At 38.5% G+C, this 15,539-nt stretch overlaps 1 protein-coding gene across 5 annotated transcripts in view; it reads right to left on the bottom strand.

Moving 5' to 3' along the window:
* Positions 1 to 15,539, bottom strand: part of Cast (calpastatin) — a 97,065-nt gene that overhangs the window by 33,863 nt on the left and 47,663 nt on the right. For 3 of the 5 annotated variants that reach the window (XM_048331480.1, XM_048331482.1, XM_048331483.1), the window contains 7 exons: positions 13,325 to 13,384; positions 12,690 to 12,746; positions 11,039 to 11,095; positions 9,613 to 9,726; positions 6,627 to 6,710; positions 3,269 to 3,337; positions 1,823 to 1,921 (listed from right to left, as the gene is read on the bottom strand). In XM_048331480.1, the coding sequence (XP_048187437.1) occupies positions 1,823 to 1,921; positions 3,269 to 3,337; positions 6,627 to 6,710; positions 9,613 to 9,726; positions 11,039 to 11,095; positions 12,690 to 12,746; positions 13,325 to 13,384 (540 nt within the window). The remainder of the gene's footprint in view (positions 1 to 1,822; positions 1,922 to 3,268; positions 3,338 to 6,626; positions 6,711 to 9,612; positions 9,727 to 11,038; positions 11,096 to 12,689; positions 12,747 to 13,324; positions 13,385 to 15,539) is intronic. The other 2 variants (XM_048331479.1, XM_048331484.1) reach the window with 1 other exon arrangement.

Here is a 15,539-nt window from a genome sequence, read left to right as displayed (position 1 = left end):
CCAGGGCTTCATATATACGAGGCAAGCACTCTACCACTAGGCCATACTCCTACCCCTCAAAATTATTATTTTTCTAATACTGATACATAGATAATCCACTTTCACCATTATGAAGCATTTGATCATATCCTTTTTAAAATAATAATTTTATTGTTCAGAGAAGTTACACCTTTGTGTTCCTCCTGTCAGGGTTTCTTCCTTTCGTCTGTGTATGAATGCCTAGAGTCCTATTTAGATTATCGTGCCCAGTTGTATTTTAGATATAGCTTCACAAATGACAGAAGCCATGTGCTTTTTGTCTCTCTGAGCTTAGCTTACCTCACTTGGCATGCTTCCTCCTAGGTCCATCCATTTCCCTGCAAAGGACATAACCTTATTCTTTCTAAGGGATGAGTAAAATTCCATTGGGTATATATACCAGGTTTTATTGATCCATTCACCTACTGTAGGATATCTTGGCTGTTTCCAAACTGGGCTATTGTGAACAGTACAGCAAGGAATATAGATTTGAAAATGTCTTTACTATATCCTCACTTGTAATAATCTGTGTGATGCCCAACAGTAGTTTGGCTAGATCATGGGAAAGTTCTATATTTATTTTTTTGAGAAATCTCCAAACTGCCTTCCAGAGTGGTTATAGCAGTTTACATTCCCACCAACAGTACAATAGGGTTCCTTCTCCCAGACATCCCCACCAGCATTTGCTATTGTTTATTTGAATCATGTCCTCTTAACCATTTTGCCAGGTTTCATTCTCTTTTCCTCCTCCTCCTCCTCCTCCTCCTCCTCTTTTCCTTCTTCTCCTTCCCCTTTCTCCTTTCCCTCTTTCTCCTCCTCCCCCTTGCTCTCCTTCTGTTTGTAGTAGGACTTCAAATTTGCTTAGCTTGCTTGTTCATCTGGCATTATACTATTTATGCCACACCCCTAGCCCTCCACTTGGCTGGTTACTTCAGAGATGAAATCTAATGGACTTATTTGCCTGGACTGCCTTCAAACCACAATCCTCCAAGATCCCAGCCTCACAAGTAAGTTAGGATCACAGGCTTGAGTCACCAAAGCCCAACTCATTTTGGCAGTTCTTATACATTTTTTGTACACATGGGCAAAATTCCCTCCTCCAAGAATCTCTCTGGAGGTAGATTCTGGTTGAAGAGAAAATGGTCTTTGGTACCCTCCAGCTAAAGATAAGCTGTCAAACTTTTACAATTTTGCCAGTGCAAATGGCAAGTCCAAGTTTTAATGCTACTATCCAATTATTTGGGAGATTGTCATTCTGCTTGTTCATTAGCCAAACAAATTTCACCTAATTTTCTACAGGGTTATTTTTCTCTCATTGTTTTTTATTCTAAGTCTAGGAATAAGCCTTGGTTATATCTTCTAAACTACCTGTGGCACATTTTAATGCCAAGAAACACATACTTTCATTTCTTATTTATGAATTAGGAATAGGGATGAATTGAAGATAGAAAATGGCAAGAAATCAGACAAGCTCAAGATACAGGATGAGAAATATCTGGAAATGAAATAAGTCAAGTGCACTGGGCTTCTAGCTCAAGGACAGAACACAACTCTTTCTAACCAAATAGGCTGTTTTTCAGTGGCAGTCTTTAACAAAGACAGATGCTTGCTAAATCTGTGTAATTTTAAAGGTAGTACATAACAAACCTCTTCTATTCCCAACACTGATTCTTGGTTACCATTATCAATACTGACACACACGTCACTTCTATGAAAGTACTCCGTAGTCTCTTGCACTCTGCAGTCGTGGCCTTTTTGCTCTTACCCACTGCATATGAATCTTTACAGATATCACATCACATACCGAAACGACTGGCCCAGTATATGCTGTATTGTCTTCATTACTTTCTTCAGGTTTTCCTAAAGTGTCTATCAAGTCATCCAAAACAGCATCCATGCCTGACTGGAAATGAAGGAGAGCAGATACAAATTGTTAAATGTATTTCACTTCAGACTTTCTGACCTTCCAGACAAATCAAACACCAAAAGCTTTCCAAATTCAAAAATGGTGCAAGTCGGATCTAACTTTTTTACTCAGGTTTCCAGAGTACAGTTTCTGGGTTGGAAACACAAAATGCTACTTTCAGATAAGAATCATAATTTCAAACAAGTCCAATGTCATTAAGTACATGAGCAAATAGATGAACTAATTAAAATTGTCAATCCAATATACTCACAGTTCAAAAGAAAAAATACATAAAATAATGGCCATATCTTCTTAGCAATATGGTAGTTGGTATTTATTGTTTAACAATAGTTCTCCAGATTTTTATACAATGTCCTCCCTCCAATCTCTAGATAGCAACACTTCCAAATAGAATATGTTTCGAAGAACAATTTCAATATAGTCTTTCATTAGGGGGTAGTTGTTTACTTGTTTTCTGTAAAACAGAAATTCCCTAAAAGGCATCTACAGTTATAAGAACTGGCAGTTTTCTTGTAGCAATATGGCTTAATCAAAGTAATCAGTGAGAGGATGTCTTTACCTAATTGATTAGATAAAGAATGACTCACTGTGAAGAATAACCTCATCTGAAGGAAAAAAGAAAAATCTAGGGGAAGCCTTTTACTATTTAACTCAGACCAACAGTGAGCGCTTAAAATCTTTGCCTTCTTAAAGTATACCTACTATATTTCCACAATAACTTTAGAACTCACTTCATCATCGAAATGACCGATAGGACTTACAGACTGTCAGCTTTATAGCAATTCTTTTTGAGAATTCTTTAATGATGTATTTAGCTAAAGAAGGTATGTTTTCAACAGAAAAATTAGAATATAGCTGGGTGCTGGTGGCACATGCCTGTACTTCTAGCTACTCAGGAGTCAGAGATCTGAAGATCATAGTTCAAAGTCAGCCTGGGCAGGAAAGTTGTAAGACTCTATCTCCAGTTGACTACCACAAAATCAGAAGTGGAGCTGTGGCTCAACATCGTAGAGTACTATTCTTGAGCAAAAGAGCTCAGGGACAAAATTCAGGTTTTGAGTTCAAACCCTACCACCAACCAAAAAAAAAAATAGAATGTAAACTCCATATGATGAAACCAGAGTTTCAAAGCAGAGGGTTCTAATATAAAATTTTATAGACATAGCTATTGAACCTAGTCACATCCTCCTAAAACAAAAAATAATTAAAATAACTTTAAAAAGTTATCCATCTCATAGTTTCCCCAAAAACAAAAATCAGGCTGAGCTAAATATAGAGCAAAGGACTACTGTCTTTCCTCCATGCTTACTGAGATCTTCATACCTTTCCTGGGGGTTTATCCAGTTTGGAGTCAACAGGCACATCTGGAGTTAATGATTTCTTTTCTTTTTTCTGATGAGTAGAAAGACATGAGAAAAACTCCTTTCACCTCCCTTTATAAAACTCAATACCATGACACTTTAAGATGAATTCACTATGATGTTAGTAGCATTGACCATATACTGCACATCTGTTGTATCCTAGATATTCAGATATAGCTGTTAGATCCTTTTTTCCAAAACTGCTTAAATAATATGAATCCCATTAAGTGATAGGGAAAACAATTCTCAGAGAGATTAACTGTCCTCAGAAACAGAACCAAGATAACTAAGATTCAAACTCGGGACTGGCAGCCTCTTGATTCTCTATGCTTCTCTGGAGCTCACTGTCAATCTCTCCAACATGTAGGAATCCTTTCTGCGGCTGCCATTCTTGCTGTCATGATCTAGACTTTTGACCTCATACGGCAAATGTACCATATCCCTTATTTTGTTATCTTGCCACTCTTAATTCTCCTGAAATTTTTTCCATCACCACTGCTGCACTGCATCTAGCAATGGATCCTAGTAATTTTCCAACTTACAACCTCCATGCTTTTTCTGAATGAGTTCTTGGGAGCATCCTTCTCTTGATTCTTACTTTCACAGCTGCCTGAGCCCGGCACTACCCTGACTGCACTCCTCTGGCATTTGTGTCCTATCGTTCTCTGTCACCTCTGGCATCTCTTCACAAATTCTGTGTGTCCCTGCCAAGGGCTGATAGTCCTGTCCAAACTTATTCTCTAGGGCCAGAGGCCAAACATTTCTAGGACTTGGCAGGAACTAAATAGATGAAATTGATGGGCTTAAGACAACAGGGGATCGGGGCTCATCTGAAGGTATCCTTATTTTGTCAGCAGAGCACACATTGCCTGGGTTTGGACAGCAGTGGTTAACATGGCTGCCTGCCATTTCTCCTTCTGTCCCTTGGTCTCAGAGACTGTGAAGTGGGGATAATGAGGGTCTCTACTTAGCAGTATGAGAATTACATAAATTAATGTGCATGAAAATATAAAAGCCAGTGTCTGGGACTTGGTAAGCACTATATAAGTACTTGCTATGTAATTAATTGATAAATAAATGGTTTCTGTGGTTGTGATGTTAACTACTATACCAGGGTATGAGCCTGTGATCAAGCAAAGAAAATACCCTCTAGGATTCAACTATCACCTTATTCAGATACTCCCTTCCAGGCTGTCTTCCCTCCCTCCCTTTCTCCCTCCCTCCCTCTTTCTCTCTCTCTCTCTTTTCCTCCCTCCTTTCCTTCCTTCCTCCCTCTTTTCCTTTATCCCTCTTCTCCCTATCTCTCCATCTCACCTTCCTTTCTTCCCCTCCCTCCTCCACTCTTTCATAACCTAAAACAATATTTTAATTTTCTTGCTGCACATCTTACCTTGGATCTGATTGACAGGTTCATAAAAAAAAGCCTGTCCAAAAATCAGACATATCAGTTTTTCACCCAATCAATTCCTCCTCTGACTTTGGTGTACTTTTTAAGGGTAAACAGAGGCTCAGGAACAAGGCAGATTGCAGACACTCACTCTCAAGTGCTGACAGCACCCTTGTGTGAACCTGATACTGAATGCCTCTTTAGATTTTGGGTCCTGGGTACTTCCTTTACCTTCCTTTAGTTGTTACCAATCTAGCTCAATGACATCCCAAAGCTCCAAATTGTCTTCGATTTGACTTGACCTTTCTTTAAAAAACTTACTTTCCATCTTACAGTGCCTCTTTCATGGCTTTGCACTCTGTTACAGTTACTCTGTTACAGTTCCAAGTTAGGCTATCCAGAACTTACCAGGTCTACTGAAAGAGTGCAACGCAACCTGCTATTTTCCTATCTCTACCTACAAATTCACCTAAGCGTCTCCATAGCAGCCTTAACCTGTCTTTCTAGTCTGACAGCCCCACGACTCACCTCCCTGTGTTCCTCCACCCTGGAACACACTCTACCCAGAATGCAGCCTGCAACCTCACTTGTCCTCCCTAACCAAAGTTCCCAAATAGGAATGCATGCTCTCAAAATCTGACAGAATCCAACCCCCGCTTTCCTTAAAAACTTCCCTCCATAGAGAGGCCTCTTACTCTGCCTTCAACTATAATAATCACAAGCATTGCTAAGACAGCCTACAGCTAACATGTCCTGCAGAGCAAATCACAGAACTTGAAGCTTACAACATACTAAATTAAAAAGGTAGACCTGATTGTTCTTATTTAATGGGAAAAGAATCAGGGACAAAACAAAACAAAACGACTTGCTGCAAATTCTAACACAAGCCTCTCCTAAATTTATCATGTTTCTTTCACTGAAAACTGGCTAATTTACATCTAACATAACACTTGAATTTTTGATTACCTTTTAAAGTGTGTTCTAACATACCTAGTCCTTCCCCTTAAACTTGCTGGTTTTCAAACCATTTCTGGCATGAGAACAAAACAGAGGTCTATGACTATGGGGCCAGGGATTGGGGTAGTAAGTGACCTCTTGCAAGAAATACTGTTTAAGTTGAGTAACTTTATTTAAAAGGTTGGAGTTTTGGGGGGGGGCAAATATTTTACTTTACTTTATAAGAGATCTACATGAGTTAGGAAATAAAACAGCGTGTCCTGTCCCCTAAAACCTGGAAGTGTTTTTAGAGTGATAGACCAAACTTTCTAGCCTACACCTTTCCTATTTTGAAAAGGAAGAACATAAAACATGAAGAACATAAAACATGCTTTGTTTTGCTTTTCATTTCCCTCTTATCATTACTGTTTGTACTGTGTACTTCTGGCTTCAAATTGCCCATATGTCTTTCAAACAGATGGCTAAGTCTGGGCAGAAAAGGTAGATCACTTCTCCTCCCACAGCTGAAGTTCGTCAAAGGCTTCAAGGAAGTTGTATTCACTCCTGAGTGGGCCTGGCAGGTTTCTCTGGAAACTTGCAATATCAGTGCCCGTTGATGCTGTGAATGTTTATGATTTACTAGCATCCATACAGCTGCGGAAAATATGCAAAGCTAAGAGCAATGCTTATTCAGATGCTTATGGACATTTTATGGGCTTTACTTCATGCCTGTGATGTGTGAATCAATACCAATTTCCTTGGCATTGATGCCAGCCATGTATACATTGTCAGGCGCTTGATATGTATTTATTATGTATATTTTCAAATCACTTTTAGTATCTTCTTCACTTCATATCATTCAAATGCATTATCTTCATTATAAAATTCTACATATAAACACCATTGAGCTTATACTATAGGTCATCTATGCATATGTTTCTAAAATAGAAACCTGGTAGGCACAGGGGTTCAAGTTCTGCCTGCTTTGGACACTTACCTTATCATCTGCTTTGCCTGGTGCTGCAGATATACCAGCAACAACACTTTCTCCCCCAGCAGAAACATGGTCCTGTGATTTCACCTGTGAGTGCAGATCCAAGATGGACAGGACTAAGTATTTTTGGCCATTATTAAGATCATGGGTTTCAAATGTCATGTTACCAGTGACCTACATACACATCATGGAGGAGGAATGTTTATTTCTCTAGGTACAGACGGAGCACCATGTGAAACTGGACTTAAAGCCTACAGAGCGCTGTAGGTCATTCAAATAAGCAGAGAGCATCATTTCTGGTCTGTGGTCTGTGTGTTTCAGTGCTCAGTAAGTCGGAACAAACAGACCAGATGTCAGGGCTAAAGTCAACTGTTGCCCTATGAGTTCATTTTGCCAGATATTCTTTTTTTTTTTTTTTTTTTTGGCCAGTCCTGGGGCTTGGACTCAGGGCCTAAGCACCATCCCTGGCCTCCTTCTGCTCAAGGCTAGCACTCTGCCACTTGAGCCACAGCCCACTTCTGGCCATTTTCTGCATATGTGGTGCTGGGGAATCAAACCCAGGGCCTCATGTATATGAGGCAGGCACTCTTGCCACTAGGCCATATCCCCAGCCCTTGCCAGATATTCTTGACAAACGAAATTAGAAATTGTGATTTCATACAAAATATCCCAATTTTACTTGCTGGCAGCTAATTTAAAATAATTTAAAACTATACTATAAGCTAAACATAAAAGTATATGACTGCATTTAACTGTTCAGATATAAACTTTTGACCTCTGATATGCAATATGTTATGAAGCAGACCTTGTTATTATCTTCCAAATGTTTCAATGACAAATTCTTCTCATAATTGTTTATTCTTGTATGGGATGATGGCCATTAACTATAAAACTATGGAGTCAATTTTTGATTTACTGGCTCTGTAAGTTCATCTCTTTTGTAACCAGATTCCAAAAAAGCTTCAAGGCTTCTATTTAAAGAAGTAGATAAAGCTGGGCATGTTTATAGTCCAAGATGGCTGGGAGACTAAAGCAGGGGGTTACGTGAGCCCAAGAGTTCAAGACCAGCACCTTCTGGGATACAGTTAGACTACATTTCAAATAAGAAGGAGGAATATTCACCAATGGCACAGAATAGAAGACCTGGGAATAAACAGACCTACATCTGTTTAATATTCTATCTATAAGAGAGCCTAAAACATAGATTGGGTCTCTTCAAAAAATGTTTCTGGCAAAACTGCAAATCCCCATGTAGAAAACTGAAACTAGATCCTTATATATCACCTTACACCAGCATCAATTCAAAATGGATGAAAGACCTCAATGTAAGACCTGAAACCATAAAACTACTACAGGAAAGAGTGAGGGGAAACATTAAGTCACCTGGGCACAGGTAGGAATTTTCAGAGTAAAGGTCCAGAAGCACAGCAAATTAAAGAAAGACTTGAGAAATGGAAATGCATCAAGCTAAAATGTTTGCGCACAGCAAAAGACATAGCCAACAAGCTAACAAGACAGCTTCCAGAATGGAAGATTTTTGGCAGCTACACATAAGACAATGTCCCAATACCCAGAATACACAAAGGGCTTAAAAAATTAAAGGCTCAAACAATGAATAACATAATTAAAAACGGGCTAATGAGCTAAAGAGAGTCTTCTCAAAAGAAGTAAAAATGCCTAACAGACACATGAAGAAATGCTCAACTTCTCTGGCCATAAAGAAAATTCATAGTCAAAACACTGAGATTCTACCTCAACCCAGTAAGAATTGCCATTGTGAAGGAAATAAATGATAACAGATTCTGGGAAAGATGCAGCCAAATGGGAACCCTAGTACACAGTCATTGGGAGTGCAAACTTGTTAAACCACTTTGCAAAGCAGTGTAGAGATTCATCAAAAATTAAACATAGAAATAACCTATGATCCAGCAATTATACTCCTGGGCACTTACCCAAAAGATTACAAACTAGGAAACAGTAAAGTCATCAGCAAAACCACTTTTACCATAGCACTATTCACCATAGCTAATGTATGAAATTAGCCTAGATATCCCTCAATGGATGAATGGGTAAAAAATGTGGTATATATACACAATGGAATTTTACTCATCCATTAGAAAAAATGGTATTTTACCATCTGTAAAGAAATGGAAAGACCTGGAAAAATATATATTAAGCAAAGTAAGTCAAGCCCTGAGAGATAAAGGATGCATGTTTCCCTTTATATGTGGAAGCTAGATTTAGCTTATAAACTCATAAGAAAATACACTTGGTGGTATGCAAGTGTATACAAAAATATTAACTGAAATATGGTAAATTCAAGGGACAACTAAAATAGTGTAATTCCTTAGAAAGGCCAAGTCAAAATTCAGCAAAATAAAACATCAGGAAGAGGGTACTCAAAGGGGGAGGGTGGGGTCAGGGGAAAGTGGGTGGATAACGGAAAAGGAGAAGGAGACAATGCAATCAAGAATCCAATGTATATACTATAAAACTAGAAATAAGTGAGGGAAGAGTGGATGGGGGTGTGTGAGAATGTTGAAAGACATTGCATTGATGGAAATATATTCATAAACTGCTTTGTTAAATGGCAACTCCTTGCTAAAATAATAAAAGAGGGAAGGAGAAAACAAGGAAGAGGGACAGGGTGCCTGTAATCCCCTAACCCAGGTATACATAAGCTCAATTCAAAGGAGACATCAGAACATGTGCCTTATGGTTACAGTCATGGCTGTCACTGCTGGCTGGTGGGAGGAGGTTGTGCTGCGCATTTTCCTGAGCTCCTGCTCCTCTCAGGTCCCTACATCAGCTCAAGCTCCTGGGATACTATTTGCAAACCAATGAAATAATAGCAACAACATCTTGCAAGAAAATCATATACAGAATAATCTCACAGGTGCAAGTCTGCAGTTCAATTTGAATAGAGGACTCATGTTTTATAAGCTAATTAATCTCAGAGTTTTGATATCTGTCAGTCAGGTTTATTTACCTTTAGTTCTGTTGGTTTCCCAGATGTAAGCTTCTCATTTGATCTGGAAACAGCTTTTTCTTTATGAGCTTGCTTGCTTCCTGCATCTGGAGCATGCTTAGGGAGGCCTTTGGGCTGAAAGAACATAGACATAGACACACACACACACACACACACACACACACACACACATTAACACAATGAGATGGCTTTACTTGTTTTGTAGGTTGTGGGGAGTGAACTCAGGGACTGTCCCTAAGCTCTTTTGTTCAAGGCTAGGGCTCTACCACTTTGAGCCACAGCTTTGTTTCTGGTTTTCTGGTGGTTAATTCGATAAGAGTCTCACAGATACTCCTGCCTGCCATGAGTTTGAACTGCAATTTTCAGATCTCAGCCTCCAGAACAGCAGCGTAGACAGGATGACAGGTGTGAGTCACCAGTGCTCAGCTGTTTGTTTTTGCTGAGAGCCTTGAATTTACTAGCTAAACACTACAACAGCGGGAGCCACATCGCCTGCCTCCTGATAATATTTCTTTAAACCTGATTGTAACTTTTCTCAATAAAATACAAACTGTTGGGGCTGGGAATGTGGCGTAGTGGTAGAGTGCTTGCCTAACATGCATGAAACCCTGGGTTCAATTCCTAAGCACTACATGAACAGGAAAAAAAAAAAAAAGCTGGAAGTGGCACTGTGGCTCAGTAGAATGCTAGCCTTGAGCAAAGAGGCCAGGGGCAGTGCTCAGGCCCGGAGTCAGGCATTCACACGCAGTGAGACCAAAGGAGGACACTCAGGGCACAGGGCCTATGTGCCTCTCTTCATACCAAATAGTACTTATAAAATGAACTGCAGGAAATGAAGGTTTTTTCTTTGTTGTTTTTGTTTTCGTTTCTGTCTTATTTGTTCATTTATCTGTGTTTGAGAGGACAAGGTGGGTCACAGAAATGGAGGAACACCGGGTGAACAAACGCAGCGGTGGTACTCAGTAGATACAATGGTGAAAATGAACTCTACAACTTGTGGGTGGGGATGGGAGGGAAAAAACTGGGAGAGAGCTTGGAAAGGGGGTGTGACATTATCCAAAAAGAAAGGTACTCATCACCTGCCTATGTAAGTGTAGTTCCTTTGTACACCACCTTAATAATAACAATTTAAAGCATGTGTTTGATTAAAAAAAAAAAAAAGACCAGGCGCATATGGCCCAAAGCCCCAGGACTGGCAAAAAAAAAAAAATACAAGCTTGTTTTTATGACTTTGAGTTATGTTATATTGGAATTAATGTGATAACAATATGACAAAATTTCATTCTAGGAAAAAATATGAAATAGTGTAAATCTTTCTCCTCTACTCTCAAATCAGCAAGAATCACTGTATTAAATTGTAAGTACTGTTACTACCACAGGATGGCACCATTTTAGCTGAAAAAAAAAATCTCAAATGGTCACTTACCTCTGTGTGTTCTTTTGGCTTTCCTTCTTGGGTTTTTTTCTCATGAACCACAGATGGCTGTTAATTTCAAAGAGTATAAACTTGAATTACACTGGGATCCACATTGCCAAAGTAAGGATTAAAATTCCAACTAAATGACTCTGTCTCAGGGAACGTTCACGGTGACTGGATTCAGAGTAGACATGTGCTGTTTGGTCAACAGTCACCCTACCACAATCCAGTAGTAGAAATCTTCAGAAGAGCAATGAACAATTGAGAATTTCATCTAGAAAGTTGCTTCAAATACACATTTCTCTAAGTTACTATCTGCTTTTCCCAACTTCAGGTTAAATTAGCAACAGATCTGTCTATAGAAACATCAAATGAACACAAAATTTGTTGAAAATGATTTCTGGAGTGTATAAACTTTTAGTCTCTTTTTATAAGAGCTGAAGAATGGTGTGCTTTCTTCAACTAATTTTCAAAGCTTTACTTTTTTCTTTGTTTGTTATAAGTAGAGAAGACCCAATCACCAGACACTTAATTCTTTTGAAATGTGGTAGATAACCAAAAGCACTTAGATGTAGAATAGAAGCCAGTTCTCATCTAGGTGCTATATTCTTCACTCTGAAATCTACAACTACTATCTCGGGGGGGGGGGGGGGGGGCGGTCACCAAAGTGCTTTCCATAAAATGAGCTAAGTCCTACCTTTCCATAAGCTCAGCCTCACTCCTACTTACAGTACTTTGCCTAGGTGATCACTGCTTTCCAAAGAGAAATCTTGTGGTTTTAATCTACATATTCACCTAAATACTTGACAAAAAGTAGAAGTCTTTATTAAAGAGACAGACTTGTTGTCATCCTGACACCCTGGGTTCTGCCTCCATATAGAGGCGGAACGGCTTTCGGTCTGGACAGCCACAAGTCAGGATGGGAAGGCAAGCTGCTGTCAGACAAGGTCCCCACGTGACTGATAACTATCTCCATCAACCCAGACAAGCCTGTCTAGATTAACATGTCAACGCATCCTTAAAGGGTCTAGGTGTCAGGTTCAACAAGCACATTATTGTTGATGTCTCACTGAAATTATAATTGGATCTCACTGTCTTCTGTCTTTCCTCTTTTATTCCTGTTGCATTTAAAAAAAAACAAACAGTTTTCACTTAAAAGTTTAGACTTGAATAAATGGTTTCTGAAAGAGGTTTTACTTTCCTACAAAACATTATATAATCTTTTGCATATGCATGGATTTAATGTTTAAATTACTTTATTAACGCCCTTTATAGCCATTTTTGTAGGGTATGCATCTTTAAAAATAATTTCTTTTTAGTGCCAGTACTAGGGCTTGCCCGTACTTGGCTTTTCTCAGTCACCACTAGGACTTACCACTTAAGCCATGCCTCTCTACTCCTAGCTTTTTTTGCTGGTTAATTGGAGATAGGAGTCTCTCATATTTGCTTTGAATTGTGATCCTCAGATCTCAGCCTCCCAAGTAGCTACAATTATAAACATGAGCCACTATTGCCTGGCTTTAAAAGCTTTATTATATATATACAAGGTTAATAGAAGTAGCTGTTGCATCCCTTAACTATAGTATCCAAACAGGAAACTGGTTATTCATTATCATGAAAAGGAATCTGAACAACTCACATGTAAATTTAAATAATTTACCTTAGTTGATTGTGACTTCTCAGGTGATTGTGACTTCTCAGGTTCTGTTTTTGCAACCTAAATACAGAAGGAAGGGAGGGAGGGAGGGAGGAGAAATAAATTTTAAAATGGACATAGATGTCCAAGATTATAATAGGTTTTCTTTAAGCTCAAAAATTATCATATATAATATATATTATTTATGTTTACTATACTTTTCTTGGAATTATTTTTACATTAACACTTAGACACACTAAGTATGCTTCTTTTCTTACTATTTATATGGCAATTTGTGTTTTATTTCTTACAGTGTCTGTCAAAAATGCAATAAGGATCCATTAATATTAACATCATAGCAAATACATAAACAACATAAGAGTCTTCAAACTTCAAGGCCAAGCCTGACCCTTTTCATCAGAGAAACACTCCGTATACGTTTTCCCTAAAAGTGTGAAACAATGATAGAATGGAGGGCACAGAAAGCAGTGACATTTTTAGTGGCAGAATGTGACTGATGACTAGGTAGCTAAGCTTCGAGAAAGTCTGTGACAGTCAGGGCATTACAGAAGATTGTGGCCTGCACTCACTAGCATGTGCTTAGTGGCTGCAGTGATAATTAGTAACAAGAGAAGCCCTCCTGCAGTCAACCACATCACCTGTTTTTTGTGTCTTTTCTTGTTAGGAGGATGGAGTCCTTCCATCTGTTTGCAGCTTGCCTAATATAAGAGCACAGCCCCAAGCATAATGGTCAAATAAGTACATTAATGCAAAGGGCTAACTTGTTTCTATCAGGATCCATTCTATTTCTCTAATGCATCTTCTCAATGCATTGTGTGGAATTCCAAGAAGACACAGGCACATCACTGTAAGGTTGTCAGCAAATATTTCAGTTTGTGTTTACATTTTTAGTGAATATTTCTATTAATAAATAAGCAGAATCTGTTGGGGGGCACCTTGGGGAGGGCTTGGGCTAACAAGGGGTGGGAGGTGAGGATGAATTTGGTGGAAGCAGTTCGTTCCCATGTATGAAGACAGAACAATAAGACTGCTGAAACTGGCTTAAGGAGGGTGCATGGGGAGGTAAAGGACAGTGAGAAGGATGAGACTGGGATATATTTGTATAGGTGTGGAAATGTCACAATGAATGTGCTGGGGATATGGCCTAGTGGCAAGAGTGCTTGCCTCGTATATATGAGGCCCTGGGTTCAATTCACCAGCACCACATATACAGAAAATGGCCAGAAGTGGTGCTGTGGCTCAAGCGGCAGAGTGCTAGCCTTGAGCAAAAAGAAGCCAGGGACAGTGCTCAGGCCCTGAGTCCAAGGCCCAGGACTGGCCAAAAAAAAACAAAAAACAACAACAACAAAACAATGAATGTCCCCTTGTGCAACGAATTATAAAAAGAGACTTCCATTTATAAAACTAATTTCGAATTATTTTCGAATTATTTTCCTTACCTTAACTTCTCTGTGTAAAGGCAGGTTGAGCAATACTTTTTTGCTACCTATATTGCTGCTATGTGGCTACAATCAAACGAATAGTTGTAGATATTGTTGCAAGTTTTCTGAAATTCTGCCAACCTAGCCTTCAACATTTTTGCAAACACTTAGTGTATCTGTCATAATTCTACATATAGATTTACACCTACCTTTCTAAAAATGCTTTTCTTACAAGGACTGGTTGAAATTTAGCACTGCTAGGGTAATTATATAGCTTCAAACTAAGGCTACCTATGCAAAAATGTACAAATCCTATTTAGACATGTATCCACTATTAATCTAGGTAGGATATGAAAATCAGGAATACACTTTGAGTCAGGTTTTATAAGCTTTCTTCAAAGTAAGAGATACAAACTAGGCTAATCTTTCTTATAATTTATTTCTCTCTTGGGTACTTGGTAACATCAACACATACTTCTGTCTCTTAATATTATCTGAAGAGTCTTTATCTTATACTTGATTTCTGAAGTTATGTACTTCTTCACATAATGACCACTTGTCCTACTAATATGTGTGCTGTTTTAGGAACAAACCTAAGTTCATGATCAAGGGAATATTTGTAAGGAAGTTTTATGTGCTGGTGGTTGTAACTCAAAGCAGAGAGCACTTATCTACCAAGTGTAAGGCCCTGAGTTTAAACCCATTACAGCCAGAAATCAAGAGTTTTTTAAACAATAATCCTATCACAATATACCACTGCAAATGAATTTCTATTTGTGCTATCTGCTTATGCATCTTTTGAGTGAATTCAAATAAAATTTGTTAAAAACTTAAAGAAAATAAGCCAGCTGGCATTATATTGATGTGAACCTACAGCTTTGTAATTTTGTAATCAATTTTTTTTTGCACAGAAGAATTCTACACTACAGTTAAGAATATATAATCACAGATACAAGTAGATTATAAAGCAATATGCATTTAAATCACCAATTGCTAAGCTTATTTTTGGAAGTGGTGGTGCTGAACAAAAAAATGTTGATAAATAATAGCTAGTGATTATCACTCATGTTGTCCACACCATCTCATCCTAAGCTTTACATGTGTCAAACTCACTTAATACTTGTAATAAGCCCATGAGACAGATACTATCCTTATACCCATGAGAGGGTATGATAATACCAAAAGGGTAAAAGTTTAAAAAGACCCTGATTACCTGTGACTGAGCCGGATTTTTGTACTCAGGCACAGTGCTTCATTATCGCTTGTGTATTGACAAAGAGGCAACATACTCCGGGCACTGCTATGGGATGGGCACTGTTCAGTATATGCTTGTTTCTTTATGTAGTCTTATAAAATAGTATATAGTAATAAACCTTCACAATGTACAGATAAGAAAACTATATAATTATGCCACACCTGAAAAGAATAAAGA

This window comes from Perognathus longimembris, chromosome 22, assembly GCF_023159225.1.
Source record: "Perognathus longimembris pacificus isolate PPM17 chromosome 22, ASM2315922v1, whole genome shotgun sequence".
Taxonomy (NCBI): domain Eukaryota; kingdom Metazoa; phylum Chordata; class Mammalia; order Rodentia; family Heteromyidae; genus Perognathus; species Perognathus longimembris.
Note: the sequence above shows the minus strand (reverse complement) of the source record. Positions and strands in the feature narration are given on the sequence as shown.